Below are 20,689 nucleotides of genomic sequence, written 5' to 3'. Positions count from 1 at the left end.
AAACAAAGAGACATCACAATAGCACTGCTGGCAGGGAGAACAACTCACCAAGTTGGTGGAGAGGTTGACAAAGTCAGCATAGTCCTTGTTGATGAGCTCCACCATGGCGGTCTTCAGCAGCTTGTAGTAGAACTCCAGGTCCTCTCTCATCTCCTCCAGCTGCACCTGCTTCCGACATTCTGACACAAACTGGTCAACGTCAAAGTCATCCTGTAGGACACAAAGACATCGCATTATTATCTTTGTAAACACTGTTTCATACACTAAGTACTAGCAAGTGCACTAAACCTGGCATTATTATCTTTGTAAACACACTGTTTGATAGAGTAAGTACGAGCAAGTGCACTACACCTGGTATTATTATCTTTGTAAACACAGTTTGATACAGTAAGTACTAGCAAGTGCACTAAACCTGGTATTATTATCTTTGTAAACACAATGTTGGATACACTAAGTACTAGCAAGTGCACTAAACCTGGCATTATTATCTTTGTAAACACACTGTTTGATACAGTAAGTACTAGCAAGTGCACTAAACCTGGCATTATTATCTTTGTAAACACACTGTTTGATAGAGTAAGTACGAGCAAGTGCACTACACCTGGTATTATTATCTTTGTAAACACACTGTTTGATACACTAAGTACTAGCAAGTGCACTAAACCTGGTATTATTATCTTTGTAAAAACACAGTTTGATACACTAAGTACTAGCAAGTGCACTAAACTTGGCATTATTATCTTTGTAAACACAGTTTGATACACTAAGTACTAGCAAGTGCACTAAACCTGGTATTATTATCTTTGTAAACACAGTTTGATACAGTAAGTACTAGCAAGTGCACTAAACCTGGCATTATTATCTTTGTAAACACAGTTTGATACAGTAAGTACTAGCAAGTGCACTAAACCTGGTATAATTATCTTTGTAAACACACTGTTGGATACACTAAGTACTAGCAAGTGCACTAAACCTGGCATTATTATCTTTGTAAACACAGTTTGATAGAGTAAGTACTAGCAAGTGCACTAAACCTGGCATTATTATCTTTGTAAACACACTGTTTGATACATTAAGTACTAGCAAGTGCACTAAACCTGGCATTATTATCTTTGTAAACACATTGTTTGATACACTAAGTACTAGCAAGTGCACTAAACCTGGCATTATTATCTTTGTAAACACACAGTTTGATACACTAAGTACTAGCAAGTGCACTAAACCTGGCATTATTATCTTTGTAAACACTGTTTGATACACTAAGAACTAGCAAGTGCACTAAACCTGGTATTATTATCTTTATAAACACACTGTTTGATACACTAAGTACTAGCAAGTGCACTAAACCTGGCATTATTATCTTTGTAAACACAGTTTGATACAGTAAGTACTAGCAAGTGCACTACACCTGGTATTATTATCTTTGTAAACACAGTTTGATACAGTAAGTACTAGCAAGTGCACTAAACCTGGCATTATTATCTTTGTAAACACACTGTTTGATACATTAAGTACTAGCAAGTGCACTAAACCTGGCATTATTATCTTTGTAAACAGTTTGATACACTAAGTACTAGCAAGTGCACTAAACCTGGCATTATTATCTTTGTAAACACACTGTTTGATACACTAAGTACTAGCAAGTGCACTAAACCTTGCATTATTATCTTTGTAAACACACTGTTTGATAGAGTAAGTACGAGCAAGTGCACTACACCTGGTATTATTATCTTTGTAAACACAGTTTGATACAGTAAGTACTAGCAAGTGCACTAAACCTGGCATTATTTTTTTTGTAAACACACTGTTTGATAGAGTAAGTACGAGCAAGTGCACTACACCTGGTATTATTATCTTTGTAAACACACTATTTGATACACTAAGTACGAGCAAGTGCACTAAACCTGGTAGTATTATCTTTGTAAACACAGTTTGATACACTAAGTACTAGCAAGTGCACTAAACCTGGCATTATTATCTTTGTAAACACACTGTTTGATAGAGTAAGTACGAGCAAGTGCACTACACCTGGTATTATTATCTTTGTAAACACAGTTTGATACAGTAAGTACTAGCAAGTGCACTAAACCTGGTATTTGTATCTTTGTAAACACAGTTTGATACACTAAGTACTAGCAAGTGCACTAAACCTGGTATTATTATCTTTGTAAACACAATGTTGGATACACTAAGTACTAGCAAGTGCACTAAACCTGGCATTATTATCTTTGTAAACACAGTTTGATACACTAAGTACTAGCAAGTGCACTAAACTTGGTATTACTATCTTTGTAAACACACTGTTTGATACACTAAGTACGAGCAAGTGCACTAAACCTGGCATTATTATCTTTGTAAACACAGTTTGATACACTAAGTACTAGCAAGTGCACTAAACCTGGCATTATTATCTTTGTAAACACAGTTTGATACACTAAGAACTAGCAAGTGCACTAAACCTGGTATAATTATCTTTGTAAACACACTGTTGGATACACTAAGTACTAGCAAGTGCACTAAACCTGGCATTATTATCTTTGTAAACACACTGTTGGATACACTAAGTACTAGCAAGTGCACTAAACCTGGCATTATTATCTTTGTAAACACACTGTTGGATACACTAAGTACTAGCAAGTGCACTAAACCTGGCATTATTATCTTTGTAAACACAGTTTGATACACTAAGTACAAGCAAGTGCACTAAACCTGGCATTATTATCTTTGTAAACACACTGTTTGATAGAGTAAGTACTAGCAAGTGCACTAAACCTGGTATTATTATCTTTGTAAACACACTGTTTGATAGAGTAAGTACGAGCAAGTGCACTAAACCTGGCATTATTATCTTTGTAAACACAGTTTGATACACTAAGAACTAGCAAGTGCACTAAACCTGGCATTATTATATTTGTAAACACAGTTTGATACACTAAGTACTAGCAAGTGCACTAAACCTGGCATTATTATCTTTGTAAACACACTGTTTGATACACTAAGAACTAGCAAGTGCACTAAACCTGGCATTATTATATTTGTAAACACACAGTTTGATACACTAAGTACTAGCAAGTGCACTACACCTGGCATTATTATATTTGTAAACACACTGTTGGATACACTAAGTACTAGCAAGTGCACTAAACCTGGTATTATTATCTTTGTAAACACACTGTTTGATACACTAAGTACTAGCAAGTGCACTAAACCTGGTATTATTATCTTTGTAAACACACTGTTGGATACACTAAGTACTAGCAAGTGCACTAAACCTGGTATTATTTTTTTGTAAACACAGTTTGATAGAGTAAGTACGAGCAAGTGCACTACACCTGGTATTATTATCTTTGTAAACACAGTTTGATACACTAAGTACTAGCAAGTGCACTAAACCTGGCATTATTATCTTTGTAAACACAGTTTGATAGAGTAAGTACGAGCAAGTGCACTACACCTGGTATTATTATCTTTGTAAACACAGTTTGATACACTAAGTACTAGCAAGTGCACTAAACCTGGCATTATTATATTTGTAAACACACAGTTTGATACACTAAGTACTAGCAAGTGCACTACACCTGGCATTATTATATTTGTAAACACACTGTTGGATACACTAAGTACTAGCAAGTGCACTAAACCTGGTATTATTATCTTTGTAAACACACTGTTTGATACACTAAGTACTAGCAAGTGCACTAAACCTGGTATTATTATCTTTGTAAACACACTGTTGGATACACTAAGTACTAGCAAGTGCACTACACCTGGCATTATTATCTTTGTAAACACACTGTTTGATAGAGTAAGTACGAGCAAGTGCACTACACCTGGTATTATTATCTTTGTAAACACAGTTTGATACACTAAGTACTAGCAAGTGCACTAAACCTGGTATTATTATCTTTGTAAACACAGTTTGATAGAGTAAGTACTTATCAAGTGCACTAAACCTGGTATTATTATCTTTGTAAACACAGTTTGATACACTAAGCACTAGCAAGTGCACTAAACCTGGTATTATTATCTTTGTGTAAACAGTTTGATACACTAAGTACTAGCAAGTGCACTAAACCTGGCATTATTATCTTTGTAAACACAGTTTGATACACTAAGAACTAGCAAGTGCACTAAACCTGGTATTATTATCTTTGTAAACACACTGTTGGATACACTAAGTACTAGCAAGTGCACTAAACCTGGCATTATTATCTTTGTAAACACAGTTTGATACACTAAGTACGAGCAAGTGCACTAAACCTGGCATTATTATCTTTGTAAACACACTGTTTGATACACTAAGTACTAGCAAGTGCACTAAACCTGGCATTATTATCTTTGTAAACACACTGTTGGATACACTAAGTACTAGCAAGTGCACTAAACCTGGCATTATTATCTTTGTAAACACAGTTTGATACACTAAGAACTAGCAAGTGCACTAAACCTGGCATTATTATCTTTGTAAACACAGTTTGATACACTAAGTACTAGCAAGTGCACTAAACCTGGCATTATTATCTTTGTAAACACAGTTTGATACACTAAGTACTAGCAATTACACTAAACCTGGTATTATTATCTTTGTAAACACACTGTTTGATACAGTAAGTACTAGCAAGTGCACTAAACCTGGCATTATTTTTTTTGTAAACACACTGTTTGATAGAGTAAGTACGAGCAAGTGCACTACACCTGGTATCATTATCTTTGTAAACACAGTTTGATACACTAAGTACGAGCAAGTGCACTAAACCTGGCGTTATTATCTTTGTAAACACACTGTTTGATAGAGTAAGTACGAGCAAGTGCACTAAACCTGGCATTATTATCTTAGTAAACACAGTTTGATACACTAAGTACTAGCAAGTGCACTAACCCTGGTATTATTATCTTTGTAAACACTGTTTGATACACTAAGTACTAGCAAGTGCACTAAACCTGGCATTATTATCTTTGTAAACACACTGTTGGATACATTAAGTACTAGCAAGTGCACTAAACCTGGCATTATTATCTTTGTAAACACACTGTTTGATAGAGTAAGTACGAGCAAGTGCACTACACCTGGTATTATTATCTTTGTAAACACAGTTTGATACAGTAAGTACTAGCAAGTGCACTAAACCTGGTATTATTATCTTTGTAAACACACTATTTGATACACTAAGAACTAGCAAGTGCACTAAACCTGGCAGTATTATATTTGTAAACACTATTTGATACACTAAGTACGAGCAAGTGCACTAAACCTGGTATTATCTTTATAAACACAGTTTGATACACTAAGAACTAGCAAGTGCACTAAACCTGGCATTATTATCTTTGTAAACACAGTTTGATACACTAAGTACTAGCAAGTGCACTAAACCTGGTATTTTTATCTTTGTAAACACAGTTTGATACACTAAGTACTAGCAAGTGCACTAAACCTGGTATTTTTATCTTTGTAAACACAGTTTGATACACTAAGTACTAGCAAGTGCACTACACCTGGCATTATTATCTTTGTAAACAGTTTGATGGAGTAAGTACTTATCAAGTGCACTAAACCTGGTATTATCTTTGTAAACACAGTTTGATAGAGAAAGTACTAGCAAGTGCACTAAACCTGGTGTTATTATCTTTGTAAACACAGTTTGATAGAGTAAGTACTTATCAAGTGCACTAAACCTGGCATTATTATCTTTGTAAACACAGTTTGATAGAGAAAGTACTAGCAAGTGCACTAAACCTGGTGTTATTATCTTTGTAAACACAGTTTGATAGAGAAAGTACTAGCAAGTGCACTAAACCTGGCATTATTATCTTTGTAAACACACTGTTTGATACACTAAATACTAGCAAGTGCACTAAACCTGGTATTATTATCTTTGTAAACACAGTTTGATAGAGTAAGTACTTATCAAGTGCACTAAACCTGGTATTATCATCTTTGTAAACAGTTTGATACACTAAGTACTAGCAAGTGCACTAAACCTGGTATTATTATCTTTGTAAAAACACAGTTTGATACACTAAGTACTAGCAAGTGCACTAAACTTGGCATTATTATCTTTGTAAACACAGTTTGATACACTAAGTACTAGCAAGTGCACTAAACCTGGTATTATTATCTTTGTAAACACAGTTTGATACAGTAAGTACTAGCAAGTGCACTAAACCTGGCATTATTATCTTTGTAAACACAGTTTGATACAGTAAGTACTAGCAAGTGCACTAAACCTGGCATTATTATCTTTGTAAACACACTATTTGATACACTAAGAACTAGCAAGTGCACTAAACCTGGTAGTATTATCTTTATAAACAGTTTGATACACTAAGAACTAGCAAGTGCACTAAACCTGGTATTATTATCTTTGTAAACACAGTTTGATACAGTAAGTACGAGCAAGTGCACTAAACCTGGCATTATTATCTTTGTAAACACTGTTTGATACACTAAGTACTAGCAAGTGCACTAAACCTGGCATTACTATCTTTGTAAACACACTGTTTGATAGAGTAAGTACGAGCAAGTGCACTACACCTGGTATTATTATCTTTGTAAACACAGTTTGATACAGTAAGTACTAGCAAGTGCACTAAACCTGGTATTATTATCTTTGTAAACACACTGTTTGATACACTAAGTACTAGCAAGTGCACTAAACCTGGCATTATTATCTTTGTAAACACAGTTTGATACACTAAGTACTAGCAAGTGCACTAAACCTGGCATTATTATCTTTGTAAACACAGTTTGATACACTAAGAACTAGCAAGTGCACTAAACCTGGCATTATTATATTTGTAAACACACAGTTTGATACACTAAGTACTAGCAAGTGCACTAAACCTGGCATTATTATCTTAGTAAACACAGTTTGATACACTAAGTACTAGCAAGTGCACTAAACCTGGTATTATTATCTTAGTAAACACAGTTTGATAGAGTAAGTAGTAGCAAGTGCACTAACCCTGGTATTATTATCTTAGTAAACACAGTTTGATAGAGTAAGTAAGTACTTATCAAGTGCACTAAATCTTGTAGCCGATGATCATATTCGTCAAGTAGTGACGTAGCTAAAGCTCGAAGAAGGACTCCGCATGTTACACGACTCACCTTCATAAAAACATCCTTGTCGAAGCATAAAGAGTCGGGGCCTTTGGGTAAATTCATGATTATTTACACAACAAAGTCACAAACCGAACATTTAATTCAAAGCAGGACGGCTGAGCGTCGCGGCGGAACTTCCGCAAACATGGCACATTACCAACGAGGAAGAAACCAGACGCGGGAAACGATGTAGCGTCATCAAGCGGGCAATTGTGGTAACTGCAGCGTGGTGCTGTATTGGCATACATCTACAAGTGTCTTAATACAGGAATGATTTGATAAATATTGCATGTTCTACATCCAGTATCAATTGTCATATTTTATCAAGCTACTTACTGCATTGATTCAGAGCGTTCCTTTAAAGCCCATATTGGCAAATTGTGTAAAATAATCAAGTTTAATCTCGCAATTTTTCGTGCAATTTGAAATGAAATGTCAACTGAATCTGCAAAATTGTATTTGCATTCGATGATTTTCAGCCATTTTCAGTGCTGATTCTCATCCCGACTGGGATGAGAATCAGCACCTCCAAGTCCGAGTCCATGGTTCTCGCCCGGAAAAGGGTGGAGTGCCATCTCCGGGTTGGGGAGGAGATCTTGCCCCAAGTGGAGGAGTTCAAGTACCTTGGAGTCTTGTTCACGAGTGAGGGAAGAGTGGATCGTGAGATCGACAGGCGGATCGGTGCGGCGTCTTCAGTAATGCGGACGCTGTATCGATCCGTTGTGGTGAAGAAGGAGCTGAGCCGGAAGGCAAAGCTCTCAATTTACCGGTCGATCTACGTTCCCATCCTCACCTATGGTCATGAGCTTTGGGTTATGACCGAAAGGACAAGATCACGGGTACAAGCGGCCGAAATGAGTTTCCTCCGCCGGGTGGCGGGGCTCTCCCTTAGAGATAGGGTGAGAAGCTCTGTCATCCGGGGGGAGCTCAAAGTAAAGCCACTGCTCCTCCACATCGAGAGGAGCCAGATGAGGTGGTTCGGGCATCTGGTCAGGATGCCACCCGAGCGCCTCCCTAAGGAGGTGTTTAGGGCATGTCCGACCGGTAGGAGGCCACGAGGAAGACCCAGGACACGTTGGGAAGACTATGTCTCCCGGCTGGCCTGGGAACGCCTCGGGATCCCCCGGGAGGAGCTGGACCAAGTGGCTGGGGAGAGGGAAGTCTGGGCTTCCCTGCTTAGGCTGCTGCCCCCGCGACCCGACCTCGGATAAGCGGAAGAAGATGGATGGATGGATGGATGGATTTTCAGCCACTTCAACTATTGCCTTACTAGCTGGTCTCAGGCTGGTCTCAGGCTGGTCACAGTTAAAAAAAAAACAACAACATTGGAAATCTTGTACAAACAAGCAATTAAAGTTATGGATAAAAAACCTAGGCACTATCATCACTGTGCCATTCTAAAAAAAAACTAGTATTTTAAAGTGGGACAGCCTTCACATATTCGCTGACTTCAAAGTGAGCTATAAAGTACTGCTTGAATTGTGTTATGATCCGCTGCCCGGATCATATTTCTGTTTGGGTTTTCTGTTAGTCTTGGACTCATTTTGTTCCTGTCTGTGCACCTTTGAGTTGGTTACCATAGTTACTTATTAATTCCACCTGCCGCTTGTGTTTCTACCGCGTGTGGTGCGCATATGGTGATGCGGAGGTTTGTTCTCCCAAGATGCAAGGGACGAATCCGGACAGGACTTGCAGGTAATAACTTGATTTAATAATAAAATAACACAAAACTGGTACAAAACATAAAACAAACCGAAAGGAAGAGGTGCCGAACGCACTGGAAGCTAAGGCTAACACTTAGCACAAACTATGGAACTTAGCTGAGTCTAGGAAACAAGAACGAACTTACGTGGCAGTCGCGTGATGCAAAAACAAAGAAAGCAGGACGAGTGATGAACAAAGGTGGGCTTAAATAGCGTCTGTGATTACAACAGGTGCGCGTCAGAAACACAAGCGGCAGGTGGAATTAATAAGTAACTATGGTAACCAACTCAAAGGTGCACAGATAGGAACAAAATGAGTCCAAGACTAACAGAAAACCCAAACAGAAATATGATCCGGGCAGCGGATCATAACAAATTGGCTCCAGATCCTCTGGCAGAGTAAATCAGCCGTGAGCGTGTCAGAGGTGACTGTTATATTCCTCTGCACTTTCAGTAAGTTGGTCAGTAAGGAGCGCAAACGTGTGGAAGTCAGTACCCGAGGAGGTTAAACTGCTCACAACTTATCAATCATCCATCCATCCATTTTCTACCGCTTATTCCCTTCGGGGTCGCGGGGGGGCGCTGGAGCCTATCTCAGCTACAATCGGGCGGAAGGCGGGGTACACCCTGGACAAGTCGCCACCTCATCGCAGGGCCAACACAGATAGACAGACAACTTTCACACTCAATCAATCAATGTTTATTTATATAGCCCTAAATCACAAGTGTCTCAAAGGGCTGCACAAGCCACAACGACATCCTCGGTACGAAGCCCACATAAGGGCAAGGAAAAACTCACCCCAGTGGGACGTCGATGTGAATGACTATGAGGAACCTTGGAGAAAACCGCATATGTGGGTAACCCCCACCCTCTAGGGGAGACCGAATGCAATGGATGTCGAGTGGGTCTGACATAATATTGTGAGAGTCCAGTCCATAGTGGATCCAACATAATAGTAAGAGTCCAGTCCATAGTGGGGCCAGCAGGACACCATCCCGAGCGGAGACGGGTCAGCAGCGCAGAGATGTTCCCAGCCGATGCACAGGCGAGCGGTCCACCCTGGGTCCCGACTCTGGACAGCCAGCACTTCATCCATGGCCATCGGACCTGTGCCCCCCCACCCCCACCTCTCCTCCAAAAGGAAGAGGGGAGCAGAGGAGAAAAGAAAAGAAACGACAGATCAACTGGTCTAACAGGGGGGTCTATTTAAAGGCTAGAGTATACAAATGAGTTTTAAGATGGGACTTAAAAGCTTCTACTGAGGTAGCATCTCTAATTGTTACCGGGAGGGCATTCCATAGTACTGGAGCCCCAATAGAAAACGCTCTATAGCCCGCAGACTTTTTTTGGGCTCTGGGAATCACTAATAAGCCGGAGTTCTTTGAAGGCAGATTTCTTGCCGGGACATATGGTACAATGCAATCGACAAGATAGGACGGAGCTAGACCGTGTAGTATTTTATACGTAAGTAGTAAAACCTTAAAGTCACATCTTAAGTGCACAGGAAGCCAGTGCAGGTGAGCCAGTATAGGCGTAATATGATCAAACTTTCTTGTTCTTGTCAAAAGTCTAGCAGCCGCATTTTGTACCAATTGTAGTCTTTTAATGCTAGACATAGGGAGACACGAAAATAATACGTTACAGTAGTCGAGACGAGACGTAACGAACGCATGAATAATGATCTCAGCGTCGCTAGTGGATAAAATAGAACACATTTTAGCGATATTACGGAGATGAAAGAAGGCCGTTTTAGTAACAGACGGACCTCGGATTCAGGAGGAACAGTGTGGTTTTCGTCCTGGTCGTGGAACTGTGGACCAGCTCTATACTCTCGGCAGGGTCCTTGAGGGTGCATGGGAGTTTGCCCAACCAGTCTACATGTGCTTTGTGGACTTGGAGAAGGCATTCGACCGTGTCCCTCGGGAAGTCCTGTGGGGAGTGCTCAGAGAGTATGGGGTTTCGGACTGTCTGATTGTGGCGGTCCGCTCCCTGTATGATCAGTGTCAGAGCTTGGTTCGCATTGCCGGCAGTAAGTCGGACACGTTTCCGGTGAGGGTTGGACTCCGCCAAGGCTGCCCTTTGTCACCGATTCTGTTCATAACTTTTATGGACAGAATTTCTAGGTGCAGTCAAGGCGTTGAGGGGATCCGGTTTGGTGGCTGCAGGATTAGGTCTCTGCTTTTTGCAGATGATTTGGTCCTGATGGCTTCATCTGGCCAGGATCTTCAGCTCTCACTGGATCGGTTCGCAGCTGAGTGTGAAGCGACTGGGATGAGAATCAGCACCTCCAAGTCCGAGTCCATGGTTCTCGCCCGGAAAAGGGTGGAGTGCCATCTCCGGGTTGGGGAGGAGATCTTGCCCCAAGTGGAGGAGTTCAAGTACCTTGGAGTCTTGTTCACGAGTGAGGGAAGAGTGGATCGTGAGATCGACAGGCGGATCGGTGCGGCGTCTTCAGTAATGCGGACGCTGTATCGATCCGTTGTGGTGAAGAAGGAGCTGAGTCGGAAGGCAAAGCTCTCAATTTACCGGTCGATCTACGTTCCCATCCTCACCTATGGTCATGAGCTTTGGGTTATGACCGAAAGGACAAGATCACGGGTACAAGCGGCCGAAATGAGTTTTCTCCGCCGGGTGGCGGGGCTCTCCCTTAGAGATAGGGTGAGAAGCTCTGTCATCCGGGGGGAGCTCAAAGTAAAGCCGCTGCTCCTCCACATGGAGAGGAGCCAGATGAGGTGGTTCGGGCATCTGGTCAGGATGCCACCCGAGCGCCTCCCTAAGGAGGTGTTTAGGGCATGTCCGACCGGTAGGAGGCCACGAGGAAGACCCAGGACACGTTGGGAAGACTATGTCTCCCGGCTGGCCTGGGAACGCCTCGGGATCCCCCGGGAGGAGCTGGACGAAGTGGCTGGGGAGAGGGAAGTCTGGGCTTCCCTGCTTAGGCTGCTGCCCCCGCGACCCGACCTCGGATAAGCGGAAGAAGATGGATGGATGGATGGATGGATTTACTGATTCGCCTTCACAAAAATTTTTTAAATGTGGCTAATCAAGGCCTACAGCTGCCGGCACTAAAAGACGAGACTGTTTTGATGCGAGGATACATTTTTTACATCATGGCCAGGGGACTACAGATGAAAACGAGCCTTCTGGCTAATTCTGGCTTTTTTAACCATGTGTAGTCGTGTGTTTTTATGAAATTGCATTGTCCCCTTTGAAATAAACTACTCTTCTTACTTACTTACTTGGGCTTTTAAATTCCCTAAGGAACATAGGCCATCCCCTTCAGTCTTGTGCCCTCTGCTCCAGTTGTTGCCATGACAGCCCTTGCGCCTTCATCTCCTGCTCTGTGGTTCTTCTCCAGGTGGCTCTAGGCCTTCCTCTCTTCCTCTTGCCTTGCGGGTTCCATGTTGGAGCATGTTTCCTGATTGATCTATTGTGTCTACGCAGTGTGTGACCAATCCAGTTCCATTTCCTCTTCCTGATTTGTGTTTCTATTGTGTCTTGTCTAGTGAGGTGCCACAGGTTGGCATTGGAGATGGTGTTAGGCCAGTAGATACCCAGGAGGCGACAGAGGCAGCGGTTGAAGAATGTCTGTATTTTGTTGAGGCTGCCCTTTGTCACCGATTCTGTTCATAACTTTTATGGACAGAATTTCTAGGCGCAGTCAAGGCGTTGAGGGGATCTGGTTTGGTGGCTGCAGGATTAGGTCTCTGCTTTGTGCAGATGATGTGGTCCTGATGGCTTCATCTGGCCAAGATCTTCAGCTCTCACTGGATCGGTTCGCAGCCGAGTGTGAAGCGACTGGGATGAGAATCAGCACGTCCAAGTCCGAGTCCATGGTTCTCGCCCGGAAAAGGGTGGAGTGCCATCTCCGGGTTGGGGAGGAGATCTTTCCCCAAGTGGAGGAGTTCAAGTACATCAGAGTCTTGTTCACGAGTGAGGGAAGAGTGGATCGTGAGATCGACAGGCGGATCGGTGCGGCGTCTTCAGTAATGCGGACGCTGTATCGATCCGTCGTGGTGAAGAAGAAGCTGAGCCGGAAGGCAAAGCTCTCAATTTACCGGTCGATCTACGTTCCCATTCTCACCTATGGTCATGAGCTTTGGGTTATGACCGAAAGGACAAGATCACGGGTACAAGCGGCCAAAATGAGTTTCCTCCGTCCCTTAGAGATAGGGTGAGAAGCTCTGTCATCCGAGAGGAGCTCAAAGTAAAGCCGCTGCTCCTCCACATGGAGAGGAGCCAGATGAAGTGGTTCGGGCATCTGGTCAGGATGCCACCCGAACGTCTCCCTAGGGAGGTGTTTAGGGCACGTCCGAGCGTTAGGAGGCCACGGGGAAGACCCAGGACACGTTGGGAAGACTATCTCTCCCGGCTGGCCTAGGAACGCCTCGGGATCCCCCGGGAGGAGCTGGACGAAGTGGCTGGGGAGACGGAAGTCTGGGCTTCCCTGCTTGGGCTGCTGCCCCCGCGACCCGACCTCGGATAAGCGGAAGAAGATGGATGGATGGATGGATGGTGTAGTCGTGTGTTTTTATGAAATTGCATTGTCCCCCTTGAAATAAACTACTCTTCTTACTTACTTACTTAGGCCTTTAAATTCCCTAAGGAACATAGGCCATTGATGAAACTCCTCCATCCCCTTCAGTCTTGTGCCCTCCGCTCCAGTTGTTGCCATGACAGTCCTTGCGCCTTCATCTCCTGCTCTGTGGTTCTTCTCCAGGTGGCTCTAGGCCTTCCTCTCTTCCTCTTGCCTTGCGGGTTCCATGTTAGAGCATGTTTCCTGATTGATCTATTGTGTCTACGCAGTGTGTGACCAATCCAGTTCCATTTCCTCCTCCTGATTTGTGTTTCTATTGTGTCTTGTCTAGTGAGGTGCCACAGGTTGGCATTGGAGATGGTGTTAGGCCAGTAGATACCCAGGAGGCGACAGAGGCAGCGGTTGAAGAATGTCTGTATTTTGTTGAGGCTGCCCTTTGTCACCGATTCTGTTCATAACTTTTATGGACAGAATTTCTAGGCGCAGTCAAGACGTTGAGGGGATCTGGTTTGGTGGCTGCAGGATTAGGTCTCTGCTTTTTGCAGATGATGTGGTCCTGATGGCTTCATCTGGCCAGGATCTTCAGCTCTCACTGGATCGGTTCGCAGCCGAGTGTGAGAATCAGCACCTCCAAGTCCGAGTCCATGGTTCTCTCCTGGAAAAGGGTGGAGTGCCATCTTCGGGTTGGGGAGGAGATCTTTCCCCAAGTGGAGGAGTTCAAGTACCTCAGAGTCTTGTTCACGAGTGAGGGAAGAGTGGATCGTGAGATCGACAGGCGGATCGGTGCGGCGTCTTCAGTAATGCGGACGCTGTATCGATCCGTTGTGGTGAAGAAGGAGCTGAGCCGGAAGGCAAAGCTCTCAATTTACCGGTCGATCTACGTTCCCATTCTCACCTATGGTCATGAGCTTTGGGTTATGACCGAAAGTTCAAGATCATGGGTACAAGCGGCCCAAATGAGTTTCCTCCGTCCCTTAGAGATAGGGTGAGAAGCTCTGTCATCCGGGAGGAGCTCAAAGTAAAGCCGCTGCTCCTCCACATGGAGAGGAGCCAGATGAGGTGGTTCGGGCATCTGGTCAGGATGCCACCCGAACGTCTCCCTAGGGAGGTGTTTAGGGCACGTCCGAGCGTTAGGAGGCCACGGGGAAAACCCAGGACACGTTGGGAAGACTATCTCTCCCGGCTGGCCTAGGAACGCCTCGGGATCCCCCGGGAGGAGCTGGACGAAGTGGCTGGGGAGAAGGAAGTCTGGGCTTCCCTGCTTGGGCTGCTACGCCCGCGACCCGACCTCGGATAAGCGGAAGAAGATGGATGGATGGATGGATGTTGGCGGTGATCTTAATAATAATAAACAGTAACAGATTTTATTTGTAAAAAGCACTTTACATTGAGTAAACAACCTCAAAGTGCTACAGTGTATTAACAAATAAAATAAAAAGATAATAAAAAAAATAAAAAAATAAAAACTAGAACAGTCAAATAGCTAGAACTAGTATGCATATATCTAAAAATAAAAGTTTTTTTTAAAAAGAAGGGTTTTGAAGCCTTTTTTAAAAGCATCCACAGTCTGCGGTGCCCTCAGGTGGTCAGGGAGAGTGGAGAGAATCTTCCAGGTTTCTGAGTAAGGTGGATTTGACGTTTCAGTTGAAGATTTACAGTTCGGTCTTGAGTGATATGTTTTTTGCTTTCCAGATTTTATTCAGGATAGAGAATGTTTTCCAATTCTGGCACTGACATCGTCCTCCGTTCCTCCGTCCACAGCAATAATGCTTCCTCGGTATGTAAAGGTGGCAACCCCGTCTAACTGGTTATGATCCATGTTTATTGGGGAGTTGTTCTTGTTGTTGATACGCATTAACTTAGTTTTTGAGGTGTTGATTTTGAGTCCTCTGGGCAGCACGGTAGGAGAGGGGTTAGTGCGTCTGCCTCACAATACGAAGGTCCTGAGTCGTCGTGAGTTCAATCCTGGCCTCGGGATCTTTCTGTGTGGAGTTTGCATGTTCTCCCCGTGACTGCGTGGGTTCCCTCCGGGTACTCCGGCTTCCTCCCACCTCCAAAGACATGCACCTGGGGATAAGTTGATTGGCAACACTAAATGGTCCCTAGTGTGTGAATGTGAGTGTGAATGTTGTCTGTCTATCTGTGTTGGCCCTGCGATGAGATGGTGACTTGTCCAGGGTGTACCCCGCCTTCCGCCCGATTGTAGCAGAGATAGGCTCCACGCCCCCTCCAGCTCCATGCGGACCTGAGTGACGTGTTGACAGCCTGTTCTCACGTCCGCTTTCCCACAATAGAAACAGCTAATGATGGAGGGCGAGTTCTTGGTTTCTTATGTGTGTTTATTGTTAGGCAGTTTCATTAACGTCCTCCCAGCGCGGTAACAACACACAACAACAGCAGTCAAGTTTCCGTCTACCGTAAAGCAGTTCGTCTGCAGTAAACAGCAATGTTGTGACACTTTTAAACAGGACAATACTGCCATCTACTGTACATGCATATGTGACCCACCCATAATGTGTCACATTTTTGTGTTGATTTATTTATTTTATTTTGTGGTTTGAATTCGTTTTTGGAGCTGTCATTACACATTTATCAGTATTCACATTGGTCAGTAGGGGGCAGTAGGGCGTTTCTTCCCAATTGAATGCTATCACCTGCAGACCGGAAGTGTCTTGTCATTCTGATGAGCGCGACCAGTCTGTGAACAATTGAAACGTCCTGTGTGCTTTTTCCTCCTGTATAACAGGTTAGTTTTGGTGAATCAACTCACTGAATAATATTCATGTGATCTTTATAAGTTTAAGTACACATTCTGATGGTGGAGCCTAACTCGAAAGTGTTTGTGAGTTGTAGTTTGTATTTGTGAATGAATCCAGTGCACAGCTGCAGTAATCAATACAAAAAGGCGACGTGGATGCGCAATGTTTATATAGGAACTTCTGATCCTAATTCAGACTCCCGAATTAGAGCTCCCGTTTTCTTATTGATTTTATAATGTATATCTGTATAATGTGTGTGTTCTGAAATAGTGACAGAGAATAGAACAAGGATGGACAATTCAACCCTTAACTCAACAATGACTAGATGAGTGTTATGTGCGTGTATATTAGAGATGCGCGGTTTGCGGGCACAACCGCGGAGTCCGCGGATTATCCGTGGATCGGGCGGATGAAATCTAAAAAAATTAGATTTTATCCGCGGGTCGGGTCGGGTCGGGCGGTTGAAATTAAAAAAAATTAGATTTTAAATAGATTCAGGCGGGTGGCAGTTAAACCAATTGGGAAATATATATACATAGTTAAATGTTGTTACCCACATACGAAAACGAGCAGGCACCTGCAGCATATGCCACAACAGAAGAAAAAACAAAAAAGAGATGGACACTTTTACAGAGCGGAGAAGGGACGCCTCGCCGGGGTCCGGGACCGAGGCCCCTTCCCCCGAGAGGGCCCCACCGGGAGCCGTAGCTGAGGCGATCCGCGAGAAGGGCCCGACGCACGTCCAGGGTCACCACCGCGCCCACCGCACCGACACCCCGCCTCGTCCGCCTTCCCCGCGGCCGGCGTCACGTGCAGCAGGTAAGCAGCTTACCTGCCCGCCACCCCCGTGGCCGGGGGCTCGTAAGAGGGGTCACTCCGCGCGCTCCGCCCGCGCAGCTTACCTGCCCGCCACCCCTGTTGCCGGGGGCGCGTAACAGGGATCACTCCGCGCGCAGTGCGCTCACGAAAGGGGTGGGGCTCACCCTGGTTGATATAGACAGCAGCTAGGACGGTGGCCATGGAAGTCGGAACCCGCTAAGGAGTGTGTAACAACCCACCTACCGAATCAACTATCCCTGAAAATGGATGGCGCTGGAGCGTCGGGCCCATATACCCGGCCGTCGCCTGCAGCGAGACGCGCTCAGCGCGGCTCCCATATGATTGCGCACTGGTGTGCGTCTGGGTCGTGACAGCGTGGCACGCGAATGTCTCTGCTGCATTGGATCAGTCTCCTTTCTTTAACAGGCAAAAGCTTTATAACCTCACTAATGCCTTGCATCGTCTATATTAGATATATAACAACGGGCGGGTGCGGGCGGATGCGGTTCTGATCAAATGTTACATCGGGTGGATGGTGGATGGTTGACGACTTTCTGATGCGGTTGCGGATGAAATATCTGCCTATCCGCGCATCTCTAGTGTATATGTGTAAATAAATGAACACTGAAATTCAAGTATTTCTTTTATATATATATATATATATATATATATATATATATATATATATATATATATATATATATATATATGTATATATATATATAGCTAGAATTCACTGAAAGTCAAGTATTTCTTATATATATCTTAACCACGCCCCCAACCACGCCCTGTAACCTGGCTTTTTAGCATTAAGCTAATGTTACATGATTCGGCAATTGCTAATCAATAAATAGCTAGTTCTGTTATAACGTCGGGTTAATATTGTGGAGGGGGCTAAATTGTTATGGAAAATAATAATGTAACGTTAGGTAATTACAGTACTCCCACCTTACATTCCTCAGGGACATTTGTATTAGATCTTTTAAGCAGGTGTTTTTTGTTTACATTGTTATTGCCTTCTGGTTAGCTAATGTTTGCCCTGCAGGTAATAGTCACTTTTCCACCCCTTTATATATTAGGTATAGTTGTAAGTAAAAAAAAAAAGGTCAAAGACAAAGCTATTCGGTTTCTTGTGAGTATATACACTTCACTGCCGATGTGGGGGGGGCGCCACCTAAAATCTTGCCTAGGGCGCCAGATTGGTTAGGGCCGGGCCTGCCTGGAGGTGTTCTTTTAGTGCGGTTTTGAAGGAGGATGTTGTTTCCAGTTTGCATGGTTTCTCCTGCATATGTTGGTGTGTGCTAGGAGTGCTAAATCATCAGCAAAATCCAGGTCTTCCAACTGCTCGGTCAGGCTCCACTGTTATTGCTAAACTAATCTAATCTAATCTAATTGTCTCGCGTGGCTGCACAGGAAGTACGTTGCCATTTTTTTTATTTAAAGCATGTGACAAATGAATGAATCATCACAAATCTTAAATCCCAGCCTCTTTTATGCGACTTTATACGAGAGAATAAATCTTGAGCAGGGCTGGGCTGGCAGGCTCTGCAGCACCACTACAGCTCCCGACAAGGCTGTATAGTGCTGCCTTCAATACACTTGGGAAATCCGACAATCCAGTCCCTGTGATACGAAAAGCGCATTTCTTGGAAAGATGGAGGAATTTGGATTATTCCTAGTTTTAAAGAGGGATTATAATGGTATTCCTACTATAGTTTGACGACTGTTAAGTTAGACTCGGTGTGGTATATTTCGAACTTCCCAGCTTTCGCGAACGCACCACACGGCAGTGATCACCAGGGGGTGTTGCAGAATCCTCCATCCAGGATCTGAGGCAGGTGCCGCCAGGAAGGTGTTGCCTTCGTCCGAGATCGTGACTACTTCCGCGGCGGAGAGGACAGAGAGGGAGGGAGAGAGGGAGGGAGGGGTCGTCGTCACCAGCGCAGAGAGAGCGATGGCGGAGTGCGGCCGGAAGGCGCTGTCCCTCCTGGAGGCGGCCCGCTCCCGCTACGAGAGCCTGCAGATATCCGACGACGTGTTCGGCGAGTCCGGGGATGACAGCAGCGACAACCCCTTCTACAGCACCTCCGGGGACTCGGACTCGGACAACTCCATGGCCGAGGAGCACCACCACCACCACCACCACCACCAGCACCACCACAACCACCAGAGACGAGGCGACAGGGAGAGCTCGCTCGGCGGGGTGGCAGGCGGTGGCAGCCCGGGTCCGCCCGGCTCTCTGTCCCGCAGCCAAGCAGAGGAGGAGGGCTGGACGGAGACCCTGCAGGATGTCACCGTGCCGCCGTATAAAGGCTCTTACGGTGGGTGAGGCGTAGTGAAGAAGGTCCCTTAATTGTCACGTTTTATGGTGACCACACAATGGCTGATATAGATCATTTTACTGTGTGTGTGTGTGTAGCAGGATGACACTGCAGCCCGAATTGTTGCATGTACACGATTCATGTATGTACAGTATGTATGTATGTATGTATGTACAGTATGTATGTATGTATGTATGTATGTATGTACAGTATGCATGTATGTCATACTTGCCATCCTTGAGACCTCAGAATTAGGGAGATATTCAAAAGACCCGGTGGGGGTCATATATATATATATATATACATATATATATATATATATATATATATATATATATATATATATATATATATATATATATATATATATATATATATATATATATGTCTTAATAAGGTTATCCAAAAAATAGTGCTCGATACCGTAGTAGAGCGCAATATATGTATGTGTGGGGAAAAAAAATCACAAGACTATTTCATCTCTACAGGCCTGTTTCATGAGGGGGGGGGGTACCCTCAATCATCAGGAGATTTTAATGGGAGCATTCGCATACCATGGTTTATATAGGGCACAGAGTGGGTGGGTACAGGCTGGCGTAGGGGCGTGGTGATTGGCTCATGTGTTACCTAGGAGGTGTTTCCGTCTGTGGCGGCATGCTGTTACAATTTCGCTGCGCTTGTTGAGGGATGACAGGTCTGGACGGTAAATAATAAACAGTTTCTCTTTCAAGCATAGGTTGCATCTTTTATTACCACTATTGTAAGGTGTGCTGGATGCAAGAATTTGCCATGTTATTGAATATTCAATATTATTGTCTTTGAGGTCCCAAATGTGTTTACTGAGTTCTGTGGTATTTCGCAGGTTTTTGTTCCTGAAAGAAGCCTTGTGATTGTTCCATCTGGTTTTGAATTCTCCCTCGGTTAATCCTACATATGTGTCGGATGTGTTAATGTCCTTGCGTATTACCTTAGATTGGTAGACAACTGATGTTTGTAAGCACCCCCCGTTGAGAGGGCAATCAGGTTTCTTTCGACAGTTACAGCCTTTGTTGGTTTTGGAGTCGCTCTGTCTGGGGGCCGACGGCTCATTTGCAATTGTTTTGTTGTGGTTTGAGATGATTTGTCGTATATTGTTCATGCAGCTGTAGCTCAATTTAATGTTGTTCTTGTTGAATACTTTTCTTAGGGTGTTGTCTTTGGGAAAGTGTTTGTCAATCAGATTGAGGAATTTGTGTCCAATGTTAGTTGAGACGTTTTTGCTGTATGGGGGGTTGTACCAGATGATGTCGTTTTATATATATATATATATATATATATATATCCATCCATCCATCCATCTTCTTCCGCTTATCCGAGGTCGGGTCACGGGGGCAGCAGCCTAAGCAGGGAAGCCCAGACTTCCCTCACCCCAGCCACTTCGTCCAGCTCCTCCCGGGGGATCCCGAGG

General features: G+C 43.9%; 2 protein-coding genes across 2 annotated transcripts in view; one reads left to right on the top strand and one right to left on the bottom strand.

Moving 5' to 3' along the window:
* Nucleotides 1–7,284, bottom strand: part of cog2 (component of oligomeric golgi complex 2) — a 47,329-nt gene extending 40,045 nt beyond the window's left edge. Inside the window, exons 1-2 of the mRNA XM_061927456.2 lie at nt 7,109–7,284; nt 49–210 (exon numbers count right to left, since the gene is read on the bottom strand). Of these exons, the coding sequence (XP_061783440.2) occupies nt 49–210; nt 7,109–7,165 (219 nt within the window). The 5' untranslated portion in view covers nt 7,166–7,284. The remainder of the gene's footprint in view (nt 1–48; nt 211–7,108) is intronic.
* An 11,569-nt stretch (nt 7,285–18,853) lies between these two features.
* pgbd5 (piggyBac transposable element derived 5) overlaps nt 18,854–20,689 on the top strand; it is an 89,972-nt gene continuing 88,136 nt past the window's right edge. Inside the window, exon 1 of the mRNA XM_061924574.2 lies at nt 18,854–19,242. Coding sequence (XP_061780558.2) covers nt 18,876–19,242 — 367 coding nt within the window. The 5' untranslated portion in view covers nt 18,854–18,875. The remainder of the gene's footprint in view (nt 19,243–20,689) is intronic.

The sequence above is a fragment of the Nerophis lumbriciformis genome, linkage group LG02 (assembly GCF_033978685.3).
Source record: "Nerophis lumbriciformis linkage group LG02, RoL_Nlum_v2.1, whole genome shotgun sequence".
Lineage (NCBI taxonomy): Eukaryota > Metazoa > Chordata > Actinopteri > Syngnathiformes > Syngnathidae > Nerophis > Nerophis lumbriciformis.
This window is presented reverse-complemented; position numbering and strand designations above follow the sequence as displayed.